Raw genomic sequence first — 17,898 nt, 5'->3', positions numbered from 1 at the left:
CCCTTTATTCAAGTTAATCAAAATACATTGTAAGTAATTATTTTACATACTAGACTTTGGCCTCAACAATGGAAGGAAGTCAAAAGTCTGCATTTCTAGGCTGAAAGCGGTGGCTCACGCTTGTAATCCCAGCACTTTGGGAGGCTGAGGTGGGCAGATGGCTTGAGATCAGGAGTTCAAGACCAGCCTGGCCTGCATGGTGAAACCATATCTCTGCTAAATATACAAAAATTAGCCGTATGTGCTGGCGCATGCCTGTGGTCCCAGCTACTCGGGAGGCTGAGGCAGGAGAATCACTTGAACCCAGGAGGCGGAGGTTGCAGTGAGCCAAGATTGCACCACTGCACTCCAGCCTGGGCAATAGAGTGAGACTCCATAAAAAAAAAAAAAAAGTCTATTTCTAGTACCTGGAACAGTTTGTTCATTTGTTCATTCATTCATTGATTCATTCAACAAATGTTTAATGAGCATCCACCAAGGGCCCAGCGTTGTTTTAGGCACTAGGAATTCAGCATGCAACAAAACAAAGTTCCATTTCTATCTTCATAGTTACTATAAATTACATTTCCAGTGGCAGGAGAGGAGACAAAGCATAAAGAAATGGAAAAAATACTGATAATATGGGGCCAGGCGCAGTGGCTCACGCCTGTAATCCCAACACTTTGGGAGGCAGAGGCGGGCGGATCACAAGGTCAGGAGTTCGACACCAGCCTGGCCAATATGGTGAAACCCTGTCTCTAATAAAAATACAAAAAAATTTAGCTGAGCTTGGTGGTGGGCGCCTGTAGTCCCAGCTACTCGGGAGGCTGAGGCAGGAGAATTGCTTGAACCCGGGAGGCAGAGGTTGCAGTGCGCCAAGATCGTGCCACTGTACTCCAGCCTGGGTGACACAGCGAGACTCCATCTCAAAAACAAACAAAAAACTGATAATATGAATGCTATGAAGAAAAATTCATCAGGTAAGGAGTGGTAGCATGAGAATGATCAGGGGTTGCTGTTTTATATGGATTGGTAAGGCATCTCTGATAAGGTGACATTTGAGCCAAGATCTGAAGAAAGTAAGGTGGCAACCTAAGCATATACCTGGCAGAAAGAAGAGCATTCCAGGCAGAGGAGATAAGTGCAAAGCCCTAAGGTGAGAACATGCTTGGCATAATCAAGCAAAAGGAAGCAGCCCAGAGCAGGTAGAACAGAATCAACTATGGGTTGAGTAGTATGAGATGGCTATTGCAGAAGCAGATCATATAGGGGTTAGTAGCCATGGTAAGGACTTTGAGATGGGGAGCAATTGCAAGAATTTGAACAGAGGAGTAACATGATCTGGTTTGAGTTTTAAATGCATCCTTCTAGCTTCTGTTTTAGAGTGGGAGAAAAAAATGAAATGCTACAAGGAGACATAAACAGGAAGATCAGTTAGGAGTATCAGAGGTTAAGTGGCAATATCACCCAGGCAGCAGAGTCTGAAGTTCAGGAGAAAGATTTGGGTTAAAGCTGTATTTTCTTTTTCTTTTTCTTTCTTTATTTTTTGAGACAGAGTCTTGCTCTGTCATTCAGGCTGGAGTGCAGTGGCTTGATCTCGGCTCACTTCAACCTCCACCTCTCAGGTTCAAGTGATTCTCCCACCTCAGCCTCCCGAGTAGCTGGGACTACAGGCGGGCACCACCATTCCCAGTTAATTTTTATATTTTTAGTAGAGATGGGGTTTTACCACGTTGGCCAGGCTGGTCTCAAAACTCCTGACCTCAGGTGATCTGCCTGCCTCCGCCTCCCAAAGTGCTGGGATTACAGGCGTGAGCCACCACTCCTGGCCTTAAAGCTGTATTTTCAAATCATCAGGTTGTAGATGATATTTAAGAGGCTGTATGAGGTCACCTGGGAAGGTCTAGCACAATTTCATTTTATTAAAGTATGTTTCTCTTCTTCTCAGCTTGCCTATCTCAGGTTTAGTCTATGGTTTCTTAAGGAATAGTTTCTCTGGTTGTTCATTTAAATGGTTAAAAAAAAAAAAAAAAAACTAAGCAGATTTAAAGAGAGATCTGCACCTTGCTTCCAAGGTTCACATAGTTTGCCCTGTAGGAGTAAAGAGCGTCCTGCCAGCCACAAAGAAGCAAAGTAGGCCTAGGCCTCTGATCCATAAGTAGAGGAATAAGAGTAGGAATTCTTTTTTCATCCTAAAGGCCAGAAAGGGGCTCTAGGCTGGGCATGGTGGCTCATGCCTGTAATCCCTGCAGTTTGGGAGGCCGATGTGGGTGGATTGCTTGAGGGCAGATGTTTGAAACCAGCCTGGGCAACATAGCAAGACCCCATCTGTACAAAAAAGTTTTTAAAATTAGTCAGGCATGGTGGCACATGCCGGTGATCCCAGATACTCGGGAGGCTGAGGTGGGAGGTTTGCTTGGGCCCAGAAGGTCAAGACTGCAGTGAGCTATGATTGTGCCGCTGCACTCCAACATGGGCAACACAGAGAGCTCCTGCCTCAAGAAAAAAAGAGAAAGGCTCTGAATACTCTGATTTCTGAATTCTGAAGTAATTTACATTTTAATTTTGGGGGAAGGGCTTGGGGATTCACTTGTAAATCAGAAGCTCCTGGAATAGTTCTTAGAAAAATGAGACAGCAAGATTGAAATTAATTCCGAGGATATACTGTGTGTGTGTTGCTAGAGAAACAGTAGGGTTAGTTGCTTGTCTGGCATTTTTCCTTTGCCCTGAGATTTATTTAGCTTTGGGATTTCCCCAGAACCATTTATGGACAAGGAAGAGATTAATCAACCTAAAAATGTCAGGAAAAACCTAATGTCTTATGATTGAGAATGCATATGTAAAAATGTATTTATAAATAGTGGGACTCTATCTGGCCTACTCGGTTAGTAAAAACATGGTTTTAGCAAATGATGTATGGCAGCTGCCTTTTACTGTGTCATTGTATATGCTTCCTGAAGTAGGGTTGTCTTTGCATTTGACTCTGTTTAGTAAGGGGTTGTTATAAGCTGCACTGTTTGTGTTTCTGTGTCAGACCTGTTTTAAATGCTTATGTGTAGTGAGAATGAAGAGCTTTTCTCCCTTTGCAGAGATTTAAGAAGTCCTGTCTCACAGGACAGCTTTTAGCCCTCTGCAGAGGCCGAACCTCCGCTTATTCTCTTGGGAGAAAAAGCTCCACCCTCCAAGTGTTAGTCCAACTTTTCCCACTTGTTCTTCTAGAAATTTTCCTGTTTCAGCAGGGCACGGTGGCTCACGCCTGTAATCCCAGCACTTTGGGAAGCCCAGGCTGGCGGATCACGAAGTCAGGAGATCGAGACCATCCTGGCTAACACAGTGAAACCCCGTCTCTCTAAAAATGCAAAAAATGAGCCGGGCATGGTGGCGGGCGCCTGTAGTCCCTCCCAGCTACTTGGGAGGCTGAGGCAGGAGAATGGCGTGAACCCGGGAGGCGGAGCTTGCAGTGAGCCAAGATCTTGCCACTGCACTCCAGCCTGGGCGACAGAGCAAGACTCCATCTCAAAAAAAAAAAGAAAGAAATTTTCCTGTTTTAAATCTCATTCTCTCATCCCCTGAAACTCCTTCTCACTGACCTATACAGCTAGGCCCCTCTACCGCATGGTGACTCTCACCTCTCTTCCCTTGTGCCTGCCCTGCTTGGTGTTTACAGTGTCATGAAGGCATTGACTATTATTTCTCCTTAGTCATTGCTGGGCCACGCTTTGTGGATTGACTTGCCTTAATCTTTCCTAGTTAAATCAGTTGTTCTAATCCTTTAATTGTTACTTGTTTTTTTCTGGAATGTCTCACTGAGCTCCATAAACCCAACTGCCAAATATAGGCATCATCCCTGTCCCACTGTGGTGCATTGTCTCCCTCAGGTGACTCCCTCCAGTTCACATCACGGTTAATTCAGTGTTAGATTAGATGGTAACCATACATCTGTCTTGGTTTTTAGTTCTCTCACTCTTGTTCTTAACCTATTAGTTTGTACGTATTTCATATTTTCCGCTGCACAAGTATTTTTCTAAACAATCCTTTTTTTTTCTGTTTTCCTCCCAAATTCCCCACCTCTTAGAATCCATTTAAAGGATAAATATCTTCCATATTTGGAGATTTTTGAAGTTAAGATTGTAAACCCATCTCCTTAGGCTTTAATCTTACTGTTCATGAGCTCAAAAGAACACAAGTTGAATCAGGTTTGGTTGCCACTGGGTCTTCTAGGAAAAAATGTGAATGTTAAGACAGTACTTACGAAACAATTCATAATATGGCTCTCCCTCCACCCACCTCCACCACCCACACCCCCACATTATGAATTCATGCTGAACCATAGCCTCAAGCTTAGACAGCTCAAGATACTGTCTTTTGGGTGTGACATCAGCCCTCAAATTCCACATTTGTGGTCATTTTAAATACATTGGGCATCATGGGACAACATGAACCAGAAAAAAAGATGAATAAAGTACACTGGGCAAGTAATGTTATCCTCTAGTCCAACTGAAGGTCTTCACTTTTGTTAGCTCTGTTCTCCCTGAAAGTTCAAACTTGGTCTTCTGGAAGTTCGTATGTCCTCTTTGAAACCAAAATGTCGTGTGGTCAGGTTTGTTAAGTTCCTCTAGAGGCAACAAGCATTGTGCACTTCTAAATCTTAGGTTTGCAGGACACTAGATTAACAGTAAGCATTCACGGTGACTGTCTTTCGCCAGCAGTTTACATTGTTCTTCCCAAGGATTCTAACCTGTGCTAAAAATGGAGGGAAACCATTTTGGCCAGGTGCAGTGGCTCATACCTGTAATTCCAACACTTTGGGAAGCTGAGATGGTAGGATTGCTTGAGCCCAGGAGTTTGGGGCTGCAGTGAGCCAAGATCATGCCACTGTACTTCAGCCTGGATGACAGAGCAAGACCCTGTCTCAGAAAAGAAAAAGAGAGACAGAGAGAAACAGTTTCAAGAAAGATGACTCACTCTTTCAAATAGTACACATGAAATAATTGACACCATAGAAGTTAGTGATTAAGTGGGGACTTGGACCAAGGTAGGTAGGCAATGCCAAGTTTTGTTACTACTGTAGGTTGTGGAGGGAGACTGTTAGGTCACTCCCCACCCCAGCCCCTTGCTGTGATCTCAGACCAGTCTCTTCCTTGCTTGTAAGATGGAGGATAGACATAGGATTTTTTTTTTTTAGAATTCAGTGAGATATATATGCATACTAGTCCTGGGCTCATAAGTACCCAACAAATTTTAGCCATTATTATTTCTAATAGGAATCCAGGGGGAATAGGGATAAGAAAAGAAAAGGAGACATTATTATAGGCAAGAGAAAACAGGGAGAGATTCCTAGAAGCTTGAACTAAACCTGAAAGGCCCAATAAAGAAGAGTTTTGGGATTCTAGTTCAGAGAAACAGCTTGAGCAAAAAGAGGTGTACACAAATGTATTATAAGCCAGGACCACTGAAGAGACCCATCTGACTAAAGGGAAAGGGCGTATTTGTGTTAGGAAAGAATAGAAAATAAAGTTGGCTCTCTATAGCAGGGCCTGATTATTTAGGAGAGTTTGGACATAGTGGCAGGCACCTGTGATCCCAGCTACTCAGGAGGCTGAGGCAGGTGTGTAACTGGCAGAGAGCTGGAGTGGCCCACAGTGGTAGCCAAGGTAGACTGAAGAGGAAAGAGACAGATCTAAGAGTCCTGCTGATGTAACAGAGTGCTAATCCAGATGTAGGTTGTGAGGGCCTGGTCTAGAATGGTAACAGTGGGACTGTTACAGTAGAAAGGACAGGTTCATTTTTGAAGCAGTGGCTGGATTTGGTGACTTTTGATTGGATATAAAGGACAACACATGAGATATGAGGGCCATTTTGAACTGGTCCGCCATGTTGGATGGTAGCCTCAAGGGTTGAGGACTGAGGAGTTTGTTTTAGGATCACTCACTTAGTGGTGATATATTTTGTTGTTAATTTGTTTGTTGCTCAGCAAACTAGAAGTCACTTCCAGAGAACCCTTTAAACATTCCATCTTGGGAATTCATGGGCTAGTAAATGACTGTTGATGAGAGCCTGAGAATTCTAGGGAAAGCCATGCCTGTTTCCAACATAGCCCCAGTGTTTTGTTTTGTTTTGTTTTGTGACAGAGTTTCTCTCTTGTCGCCCAGGCTGGAGTGCAATGGCATGATCTCAGCTCACTGTACTCTCCGCCTCCTGGATTCAAGCAATTCTCCTGCCTCAGCCTCCTGAGTAGCTGGGATCACAGGTGCCTGCCACCACACCTGGCTAATTTTTTTTTTTTTTTTTTTTTTTTGAGACGGAGGCTCACTGTGTCGCCCAGGCTGGAGTGCAGTGGCGCAGTGTCGGCTCACTGCAACCTCTGCCTCCCAGGTTCAAACAATTCCCCTGCCTTAGCCTCCCAGATAGCTGGGATTGCAGGCACGCACTGCCACGCCCAGCTAATTTTTGTATTTTTAGTAGAGATGGGGTTTCACCATGTTAGCCAGGCTGGTCTCAAACTCCTGACCTCAAGTAATCCACCCGCCTTGGCCTCCCAAAGTGATGGGATTACAGGCGTGAGCCACCAAGCCTGGTTAGTTTTTGTATTTTTAGCAGAGATGGGGTTTCACCATGTTAGCCAGGCTGGTCTCTAACTCCTGACCTCAGGTGATCTACCTACCTCAGCTTCCCAAAGTGCTGGGATTACAGGTGTGAGCCACCACAGCTGATCTGTTTTGTTTTTGAGACAGGGTATTGCTCTGTCACCCAGGCTGGAGTGCAGTGGTACAATCTCAGCTTACCGCAACCTCTGCCTCCCAGGCTCAAGCAATCCTCCCACCTCAGCCTTGTGAATAGTTGGGAGCAGTGGTGCTTAGTTAAGCAATGTGATCTTGGATAAATTGTCTAGCTCATTTGTGCCTCATTCTCCTAAACTACAAAATATGTGAGTCTTAACAGTATTTAAATAATGACGATTATGGGATTTTTTTTCTCAGCACAAATAACAGTGATAATTCTGGGATTTAAATGAGTTAATGCACTTAGAACAATGCACTATAAGTGTTAACCGTTAATGTTATTCATGTACTAAACACTACGTTTTAACTATTAATATTATTGCCACTCTTTTTAAGTGAAAACAAAAAAATAAAACAGGAGCATGTATCTTTTGCTCAGGGCATGTGAAGGAACGGCTTTGTATCTTCTAAGATGTGTCTTACTTAGCTCAATATCATAGAAACGAATCAGACCCTACTGACGCCAAACTCGCAAACAGACAATTGGCTGGGTTGCTCTGAGAATTTCTGGTCCTTCCCTAAGAGTGCTTCAGTTTTTGCTATATTCTATGCAGGTGATTTTCTATGATAGCGACTGGAACCCCACTGTGGACCAGCAGGCCATGGACAGGGCCCACCGCTTAGGGCAGACAAAGCAGGTTACTGTGTACCGGCTCATCTGTAAAGGCACCATTGAAGAACGCATTCTGCAAAGAGCCAAGGAGAAGAGTGAGGTAAGCACAAGGGAAAGAAATTCCTACACTGGTGGAGCAAACAGAAAGTCCAACCACATTGACTGCATTGAGACTATTTAAAACTCTCTTGCCTTTCATTGGTCCTGACTAAACTACAATTTCTTCTGAATAGAAAATAAAATCAGGTCCCATGCAATAGCAATTTTGACTTCCCTGGCCATGCCTCATTCCCTTTCCCCTAGAATGGTTTCCATAGCCTGGATCCAGCTGTTGTTCATGTGGAGACTGACACCAGTAATGGCTTCTCGCATTCAGTGGAAGAAGGATGGACATTTTTTAGTTCCTATCCTAGTACTCTCAACTTATCTGCCTCTGAATTGTATGCTAAATTTGTTATTTTTTGTTTTTTTCATCCTGATTCAGTAGCCTTAGATTTTCTAGTTAGCAGTTCCAAGCAAAGAAGTTATCATTTTCCTTCTGTCGGACAAATAATCTGGATGAGCCAATCAGATGAACTGAAATGAAAAGGGAGAAAAGAAGAAATAGGAAACCAGAGGCCTCCCCTGAGGAGTGGGTTGAGAACGATGTGTATCTTTTTCTGGATATTTGCCATAAGGGAATGGATGCCTGGAGGTGACATTTTGATCTGCTTTGGTGTAGATTCAGCGGATGGTGATTTCAGGTGGGAACTTCAAACCAGATACCTTGAAACCCAAAGAGGTGGTTAGTCTTCTTCTAGACGACGAAGAGTTGGAGAAGAAACGTATGTACTCTAAACCTCTATACACTCCCCTCACGTATCTGAGAATGGAAGAGGTACTTGGCTGTGTGCCAAGGGTAGGCAAAGCCAAAGGCTGTATTTAGGGAAAGTATTTTTGTGCTCATATTTTATATAAAAACCCAAACAAGAATGTGTTTGTAGGCCAGGCATGGTGGCTCACGCCTCTAATCCCAGCACTTCGGGAGGCCAAAGTGGGCAGATCACCTGAGGTCAGGAGTTTGAGTTTGAGACCAGCCTGGCCAACATTGTGAAACCCCACCTCTACTAAAAATACAAAAAATTAGTTGGGCATGGTAGCGGGCACCTGTAATTCCAGCACTTTGGGAAGCCAAAGCAGAAGAATTGCTTGAACCCAGGAGGTGGAGATTGCAGTGAGCCGAGATCGTGCCATTGCACTCCAGCCTGGGCAATAAGAGTGAAACTCCGTCTTTTAAAAACAAACAAACAAAAACAAAAAACGCAAGACGGCTCACACCTGTAATCCCAGCACTTTGGGAGGTCGAGGCAGGTGGATCAGGAGGTCAGGAGTTCCAAGACTAGCCTGGCCAACCTGGTGAAGCCCCGTCTCTACTAAAAATACAAATATTAGTCAGGCGTGGTGGTGGGCACGTGTAATCCCAGCTACTCGGGAGGCTAAGGCAGGAGAATCCCTTGAAGCTGGGAGGCAGAGGTTGCAGTGAGCCAAGATCGTGCCATTGCACTCCAGCCTGGACAACAAGAGCAAGACTCCATCTCAAAAAAAAAAAAAAAAAAAAAAAAAAGCATTGTGCAGTAGAAGGCAAAATTTGTGTGTATTTTAAAGGTAAATGTGGCTTCAAATAATGTAGCTTGCACAAGGAAGGCAGCTGACTCCTTAGCAGTAGTGAATTTGCTCTTCTGCCCAGAAAAATGTTTTTATGGAAAAGTTGGAGAAGCACGCAGCTGTAACCATACAAACCCTCCTCCCATGTGTTTTCTGGCTTTTGAGAGCATTGGGTTTCAGATTCATCCTGTGAGCCTCTGAAGCCTTCCACAGCATTAGAGCAGAAAATAAGTTCACATTTGCCAGCACCTTCTAAAACCTTTCAGAACTCTACAGCCATGCTCAATGTGTGCAAAGCAGAGATTAAAAGGCTGAAATGAAAAAGGGAAAAAGAATAACATGAGGAAAGGCCTATAATAATTTTTTTTTAGACAGAGTTTTGCTGTGTTGCCCAGACTGGAGTACAGTGTCACAATCCTGGCTCACCACAACCTCCACTTCCTGGGCTCAGGCAGTCCTCCTGACTCAGCCTCTGGGGTAGCTGGGACCCAGGCGCGTACCACTGCGCCTGGCTAATTTTTGTATTTTTATAGAGATGGGGTTTCACTATGTTGGCCCGGCTGGTCTCAAGCTCCTGGGCTTGAGCCATCAGCCTGCCCCAGCCTCCCAAAGTGCTGGGATTACAGACGTGAGTCACCACACCGAGCCAGCCCATAATGCTTAAATAGAGTGTGATTTAAACCCAAAGTTGAGAATCCAAGTTAGAAAACCACTGGTTATCTGCCTTAAACAGATAGAAGTGATACTTGGAAAATAAACATCAGAGGATATGGCCACCTTAATTAAGAGAGTGAGGATTATGATTACCACAGGTACTTCATCAGGTCTTAATTTATTTTCTTGATAGTGAGGCTGCGGCAGGAAGAGAAACGGCAACAGGAGGAAACCAACCGAGTGAAAGAGCGCAAGCGGAAGCGGGAAAAGTATGCAGAGAAGGTATCTCCAGCCTGGAATGGTGGATAGGGGCTAATGGGGCCTGGGGTACTTACCAAAAAGGCTTTGGGGTACATGGCTTCTCATCTTGGTTACTGGTTGCTATCAAGCTCCAGCTGTGTATGATCAGCTACATTTCTGGGCTGACTCATGCTTTGCTCAGGAGAAATGTGGCCTTGGTAGATCTGTACTCTCCACACAAACTCACCCTTACGGTGGTCACAGTTTAATTATGGAAACCATTTGTCAGGGCTGTTACAAAGCGTGGAAGGCTAAAATGTGACTAAGATCGGCATTACTTATAAGGCTCCGTAGAATCTTAGAAGGGGCCTAAGAGGTCATGAGATCCAAAACCTACCATAATTCTGCTAGTGTACCAACTCAGTGTCATCTGTCACTAGAAAAATAAACCCCCGGTTTATTTCTAAATGTCTGTTCATCTCTTTTTCTCTAGTTCACACCAAGGATTTGAACTGTCTTAAAAATTTGTCTTAAAAACAGATATGTAGAAAATATATTGAAAGCATTGGCTCTCTTTTGTGGGACTGCATTCAGTCAGCCTCAATAAGTGCTGGATGTGCCAGCGGCTGGTGAGGCTCTTCGGCCCATTAGGATCAGGGTTGGTGTGGCTCTGGTTCAGTGTGACTGCCCCAACTTTAAACTCTATTATTGTGGCAGATATTCATAAGCTTTTTTTTTTTTTCTCTTTTGAGCTGGGGTCCAATTTCTGGGCTCAAGCAATCCTCCCACCTCAGCCTCCTAAGTAGTTAGAATTACAGGCATGTGCCACAGTACTCGACTGAAATACACATAAACTCCTATTAAGCTATCCCTTCTTCCTTATGCAGTTTTTCTTCCTTAAAAATATGCTAATTGAGAAGTTTGTAAACTAAAGAATAAAAGTTCTGTTATCCTTTTCTTCCCAAATCCCGCTTTTCTTTTGGGGTGCATCCTCACACGTTTTCCATATTTATCCGTGTGTTCCCAGAAGAAAAAAGAAGATGAATTGGATGGGAAAAGGAGAAAAGAGGGTGTGAACCTGGTGATCCCATTTGTTCCCTCGGCTGATAACTCCAACCTCTCTGCTGACGGAGATGACTCCTTCATTAGCGTGGACTCAGCCATGCCAAGCCCTTTCAGTGAGGTGAGGCTCCTTTTAGATGCCTGTATCACAGCCGTAAGGAGTGTCCTGACCGTGTAGCAGGGACACACTGCTGGGCAGTCTTTGCTTCTCCTGGAGTTCTCCAGCCTTGTTGAAGTAGGTTGCACATGAGGTCTGTAAGGAGAAAAACAAATGAGGACAGGTTGGTTTCTCAGAAGCCAAAGCAGCCTCAACTGTGAAGCATGTTCCTAGCTGGGTGCAAGGCCATGGGCGGTGAGCACAGGGGGTCGTAATGATCTTAACCCTTCCTTTTCTAGATCTCCATCAGCAGTGAGCTGCACACTGGCTCCATTCCCCTGGACGAGAGCAGCAGTGACATGCTGGTCATTGTGGATGACCCAGCCTCCTCAGCCCCTCAGTCTCGAGCTACCAACTCTCCCGCATCCATAACAGGCTCCGTCTCAGATACCGTGAATGGTAATTGCTGCTGTCTTGTACAGCTTGGGCCTGGTCCACTGCCCAGCACTGGTTTGGTTGTGGGTAAGGTCCTGATTCCTTCTAGGATAATGGTATTTTTATTCTTTCAATAGCTTTGTCAAGTGAAATGAAGAAACGAGGTTTAGGGAAAGCAAAATAAGAACTTTATAAAGATTTAAAACTTTTCTAGTCATCCCCGACTTTCAGATTCACCATTATTTTTGCTGATTTTTAATTAATGTTAGCTTTTCTGGGCCTTTCCTCACTTTGCTTTGTGGGGTCTCGTGTTGCTGCCATTTCTTGGGGAGCTCTGGGTTCAAAACTCGAGGGTAAAATTTGACTCTCCAAGGCAAGAGCACATTAGAGTGTGCAGATGAGTCCCAGGTAGCAAGTCGCTTCCCTTTGTAATGGACAAATTTAAAGAGGAAACTCAGGAGTAATGTAACTGCTCTTCAGAATGAAAAGCAGCTTGAGGAGAGTTAGGATGTTTTCATTGTTTAGAATTCTTAGTATTCTGTGTGACTCAGTGGTCTAGCCATTATTAAGTGGAGACATAGACCTCCTCATGGGTCCTAAAACAAATGCCCTAAGAGCTCGCTTTCCCTGTCAGGAGAAGGTGATGTTAACATCTTGGAGATTGACTTTTTTTTTTTTCTTTCCCTTTTGGCCCATTTGTTCCCACAGGAATTTCCATTCAGGAAATGCCAGCTGCAGGACGTGGTCACTCAGCCCGAAGCCGAGGCCGCCCCAAAGGTTCAGGAAGCACAGCCAAAGGAGCAGGGAAGGGCCGGAGCCGAAAGTCCACGGCAGGCAGTGCTGCTGCAATGGCAGGAGCCAAAGCCGGGGCTGCAGCGGCCTCTGCAGCTGCCTATGCCGCATACGGGTACAACGTGTCTAAAGGTACAGAAGCCCAGGGTGGCTGCAGACTTTGTTCTGGTCAGAGACAGTCTAGAAATTCTGTCAGTCAGGTAGAACATGTAGGAAACCCTGAAGCCGGGAGCTTTCTTCCTAGAGCCCCAATTGGGGTTCTTCTTCTTTGTAATAAGCACTGTTGACTCACCCCTTGCCCTCCTGACGGTACAGGGCTGTCTGTGGATTGGAAGTAGTTGTAAAAAGGGAGAACTGAATTGTGAACTGTACTACTTTAAACATTCTGAATTTTTCTTGCTTTGGGGATTTGTTTTCTTCCTAGGCTTTTATTTCTGAGATCCACATTTTAGTAATCCAAATTAGCATAGTTAACATTCATTCAGCTGTGTGATTTATCACCTAGATATGAGGCACCTGCTGCATGCATAGGCGTATACCACATGGGCCGGGCACAGTGGCTCACACCTGTAATCCCAACACTTTGGGAGACTGAGGCAGGCAGATCACTTGAGGCCAGGAGTTCGAGACCAGCCTGGCCAACATGATGAAACCCTGTCTCTACCAAAAAACACAAAAAATTAGATGGGCGTGGTGGCGCACGCCTGTAGTCCCAGCTACTTGGGAGGCTGAGGCACGAGAATTGACTGAACCCTGGAGGTGGAGGTTTCAGTGCACCGAGATCAGGTCACTGCACTCCAGCATGGGTGACAGAGCAAGACTCTCTCAAAAACTAAAAAACGTAAAAAGGAGTATTCCACATGGACCTTGCTCCTGAGTGTATAATAGCAATGAGAAGGGGAAGCCATGCCTGCAGTACGCTTAACAGCAATCCACGGCAAAATACAGGGGAATGAAAAGAAGGCAGCCACGGCAGTTGTAGGTCAGGAGGAGAGGGAACCATGGACCTGCTGATAAGTTGCCTGTCTGTATTCAAAAGGGAGGAGAAGAATGAGGAAGGATTTGGACTGGTGACAGAGAGCTGGCAGTGGCCAAGGTATACTGGGGGTCACTGAGCAGCTTAGGTTCCACTGAAGAGGAGCAGTAGGAGTCAAGGTTGGAAACACATGGCGAGGCCTGCTGGGCAGGAGCTTAGCAGATGTGTGACAAGGGGCTGCAGACAGTTTGAGGAAAAAAGTGGCTGTTGTGACCGTGATATGTGAAGGATGATTGTAGCTATAAAGTACAGGACATTTGAGTGTGGTGAGAAAGAGCCACTTACAGACCTTTCTTCCCATTCAATACGTGGGCTTAGTATTAGCTCATAGTTGTAGCAAGTAAAGGCATACTAGTATAGAAAGTGCTTGGAGCGTAGTAATTGCTCAGTAATTGTTTACTTGCCTTTTCTCTTACTGCAGGAATCTCAGCTTTCATTTATTGGTTCTTCCAGGAAATATGAAGTATGATAGAGGAACTATGAAGTATAATAGCCTCGCCCAGTGTTTCTTAGCCCTTTGCCAACTTACCACATCCTTGGAAAACAACAGTCATGCCAGTAGTCCAGGCTGCCGTGGCAGGGTCTCACCCATGGCTGGGGCATTGCATATACTCATCAGGGTCTCTCCTCAGAACCTGCACTGAGCAGAGGGCAGAAAGGGTGAGGGAGATAGAGGGTGTAGAGCAGCACAAGAAAAACCAACAGTGCTTGGCAACTGGAAATGGAAATCAAGGGAAAGGAGTGGTTCAGAGAGTACCTGTGGTTCCACTGTGGATGAGGAGAGAGACATGTCTGCCCATCAAGCACTTAGAATTCTTTTTTGGAAAGTAAAACCAGTACATATGAAACAATTGAAGTATCAGTGTGTTATCACATGTAAGTGGATTTGGCTTATGTAGGAAAAAGGGAAGTTCACTGTTGCCCAGGGAGTCATCACTGAAGATGGGGGATTTGAGCTGTGCCCTTGAAGTGACACAGGCCTTGGAGAGCAGGGGTGGCCATTGCCAGCGCAAGGAGAACTGTATGAATATAGACACAGGATAGAGAGTGGGCAGCCTTGTACCCTCTGGCCCGACTTACTGGAGAGTAGCAGGAGCATGAAATTGAAAAGGAAACATCTTATCAAACTTGATGTCCCAAGAAAAAAGAAAGGAAAAACCTGTTTGTGCCTAGTAAGTTACAGCTCTCATCCTGTAACTTTGGTGTCTCAGATTGTAAAATGTGTGCTCTATCTAGAGTGTCAAGATGAACATTTTACCATCTGTAGGTGAAGTAGTATAGAGAAGATTGGGTAGGTATCATTTTCTCTCAAAAATCTATCCCTCTTACTGAAAAGACAGTTGACAGGAAGAGCAAGCAAACATGCCAAGAAGTTGTTAGCAAGAGTGGCAGGGAGGAATTGCCCACCACTTCTCCTCCAGCTCAGAGTCTGGTAACCAAGGCCACAGGCTCCAAGGAAGCTCACGCGGGACTGGTGCTTACGTTCTTGTCTCTCTCCGTCCCCACAGGAATCTCCGCCAGCAGTCCTCTGCAGACATCTCTTGTTCGGCCTGCTGGCCTTGCTGACTTTGGACCTTCAAGCGCCTCTTCTCCTTTGAGTTCCCCTTTGAGCAAGGGAAATAATGTTCCTGGGAATCCCAAGAACCTCCACATGACCAGCAGCCTAGCCCCAGACTCTCTGGTCCGGAAACAGGGCAAAGGCACCAACCCCTCTGGAGGACGGTAACCATCTGGGCCCTCCGACTTCCTTCAACCAAACCAGGGCTAGAGTCCTGACCTGCCAGGGGTCTTTGGATGGCTTGCCCCGTGCAGCATCTTGCATCCTGAGTCAGAAGTGGAAATGTCCAGCAGGGGAAGGACAGGCAGGTGGATGGTGTGAGCACTTTTATCATCTGTGTCTCATCAGGAGCATCTGGGGTGCCTGTAGGAGGAAGGCACAGGGCAGGGATCAGCCCCACTGCATCTCAAGTGAACTGCATAGCCAAGTCTTAAACCTCTCACGGGGCAAGCCTGACACAGACCCCCTTTAGATGCTCAGGCATACTGTTTCCATCCCCATTCCACTCTTCGGCTCTGACACGTCCCTTGCAAAGTCTCCGCAGGTGCTGTGAAGAGCCTTCCATGGTAGAGATTTCTCTTAAGATTGTGATTTCTCATAGGGCTAGTAAGGGAGATTGTATACCTGTTGTCCACAGTCTTCAGGCAGCTCCCCAGGTCTCTGAACCCTAGAGTGTCATCATTGAAGAGAGCAGTGACTGCGAGAGATGGTGGAGGCTGCTAAGCATGGCAGAGGCTAGAGGAAGTCTATCCACAGGCAGTTGTGTTCCCAGCAATTCCTCCCGTCCTGCATGGTTCACACCAAGAGAACCTTCAGATCCTACCAGCAACCGTAGCACCTTCCACCCAGGGGACTCCCAGAAGCCAGTAAAGAGACCAGGAGCCACCTCAATCAGCAGGACAGCCTCACTGCTCCTCTTGCAGAGTCCCCTTTGCCCATCCTGAATGCACAGTCTCCCTGCTCATGCCCTTCAGTCCCCTGCTTGGCTGTATGCACTGTCTATATTGCACTGAGAGAGGAAGGGACAGCAGGAGTGAGGTGAAGAGGGCGGAGAGAGGGGGCAGGCTCAGCACCGGCCCTCCCAGCCCGGCCAGCCCGAGCTTGCTGCCCTCCAGTAGAGACAGAGGGGCAGTGTTTGCATGGGAGGTGTTTCTGCCTGCCCCTGCCTGATGTCCCTGGTGGAGCAGGTACCTCCGGGCGGGCAAGCCTCTGATTTGCACACCTGAAAATCGCGGAATTGAGTTTCGATAGATTTTTAACACTTTTTTGGAGTAGGGGGTATAGGGGAATCATTTAATTTAAATCATTAAGATTCCCCTGCTCAAACCCAGACTCCTGTGTACAGATGCTATTTAGAGGGAATCAGAAAAATGCCAAGCCTTTTCTCTTTGAATGTGCTGTCTATTTTTATAACAACTTGTACATATGTATAAAGAGAGACACATCTTCCTTTTACTAACTGGATAAAAAAATCTTAAATAAAATGGAGTGAGATAATTTTATGTAAATTGAGGTGTCTGTGGTCTTTGCAGCTGCCCCTCCTTGGAGGCAAACTAGAGCCCTTGGTGGATGTGGCAGGATACAGGGAAAGCAGAGCCCGCGCCTGTGATCAGAGGACAGGGGTTGGTGGGACAAGGAGTGGACTGTGGGTGTTTCCTTAGTAGCAGAATTGATTGGGCTTATGAATTTGCCTCTGGCCATCAGAAAGGAAGCTTGACCAACTGTCTGACATGCAGTGGTCAAGGCCCTTGTCTCCATGGTGGGCTCTTTATGACTCAGGACTTAAACCCCAGGACTGAGGTGTGGGCGGCTTGGCCTGGGCGCCATTAAGCAGAGCTACATAGTGGTCATCTTAATAGTGGCAGTGTTCTCAAAGTTAGCTGCGCTCTTAAGAATTATGAAAGAAAATGGTGAAATACATTCCTAAGGATGCCAGAGACATCCAGGCTGTGCAAACTTACCTTGGTGATCGTTGGGAAAAGAGCCCTAGTTCCCAGCCTGGCCTGGCAGCCAGCGTTTCTCTGACTGGGTGAAACACTGATAAGCTCTTGTATCACACGTTTGGATAGGGCTCATGTGGTTCCCAAGTATGCTGGCTGTGTGGCCTCCCTAGCCTTGCTCACCCTGCACGCTGTTGGTCAGGGTGGGCTGGCTCCTGGGCAGCTGATGCCCACCACCGTCACAGGGATCAGCCTTTCTTCATTGACATCAAGTACATTACTAGATACTCTGGATCTTGTTTATCTTGCTGGTGAACTTGACCAAGGCCTCACACAGAATAAACCAACATCAGAACTAAGCAGCTCTGCCTTTACATGCTATGTAAAGATTTTTCATAAGAAAAGATAGTAATTTGAAACCTGAATTGTCCCTTAAGGCAACGCTTCTCCAGTGTTAATGTGCATACAAATCACCTTGAGATCATAACATACAAGTTCTGTTTCTGAAGGTCTAGGTTGAGGCTAGAGACTGAGTTTCTTGACAAGATCCCAGGTGATGGCCATGCTGCTTGCTAGTCCTTGGACTACCCCTGGAATAACAAGGCCCTAGGGTGCCTTCCAGCCCTGCCAAGCAGGAAAAATCTCTGCTCTTTGCTTATATGCCTGCACCCCAGCCAGGAAGCCCTGTGCAGGAAATACTTTATTTTTCCTCTTACCCAGCTTAATACACCTGATGACAGAAAATGAAATCCTAGCATTTCTAGAGAAATTCAATCTCTTATATGTTTTCTCCATTTTTGTTTTTTCATTTTTAAACTGTTCATAATTTTCTCCATCACTTCCTGGGTAGCACCTCTGTTGGGCATGTTAGGTATGAGAGAAGGCCTCAGATTTGCTACTGTCCCTCTCCTGTGTGGCCTCCACCAAGATGCAATATGTCATGAAGAGTCTGTGACCCCTGGACTCAGTGTTTCCTGTGCCTGTGTCCTTTTATTGTGACCACCAGACTCCTGGATCAGTCATCTTTCTCAGCTAATTCCTAAGCCCCTCTCAGGGGGCATGGAAA

General features: G+C 45.7%; 1 protein-coding gene across 1 annotated transcript in view; it reads left to right on the top strand.

Moving 5' to 3' along the window:
* Positions 1-16,400, top strand: part of INO80 (INO80 complex ATPase subunit) — a 143,348-nt gene extending 126,948 nt beyond the window's left edge. Inside the window, exons 30-36 of the mRNA XM_003826605.6 lie at positions 7,316-7,474; positions 8,096-8,198; positions 9,866-9,954; positions 10,940-11,095; positions 11,371-11,530; positions 12,215-12,430; positions 14,843-16,400. Of these exons, the coding sequence (XP_003826653.4) occupies positions 7,316-7,474; positions 8,096-8,198; positions 9,866-9,954; positions 10,940-11,095; positions 11,371-11,530; positions 12,215-12,430; positions 14,843-15,060 (1,101 nt within the window). The 3' untranslated portion in view covers positions 15,061-16,400. The remainder of the gene's footprint in view (positions 1-7,315; positions 7,475-8,095; positions 8,199-9,865; positions 9,955-10,939; positions 11,096-11,370; positions 11,531-12,214; positions 12,431-14,842) is intronic.
* Positions 16,401-17,898: the final 1,498 nt, after the last annotated feature.

This window comes from Pan paniscus, chromosome 16 (genome assembly GCF_029289425.2).
Source record: "Pan paniscus chromosome 16, NHGRI_mPanPan1-v2.0_pri, whole genome shotgun sequence".
In the NCBI taxonomy this organism is placed as follows: Eukaryota; Metazoa; Chordata; class Mammalia; order Primates; family Hominidae; genus Pan; species Pan paniscus.
Note: the sequence above shows the minus strand (reverse complement) of the source record. Positions and strands in the feature narration are given on the sequence as shown.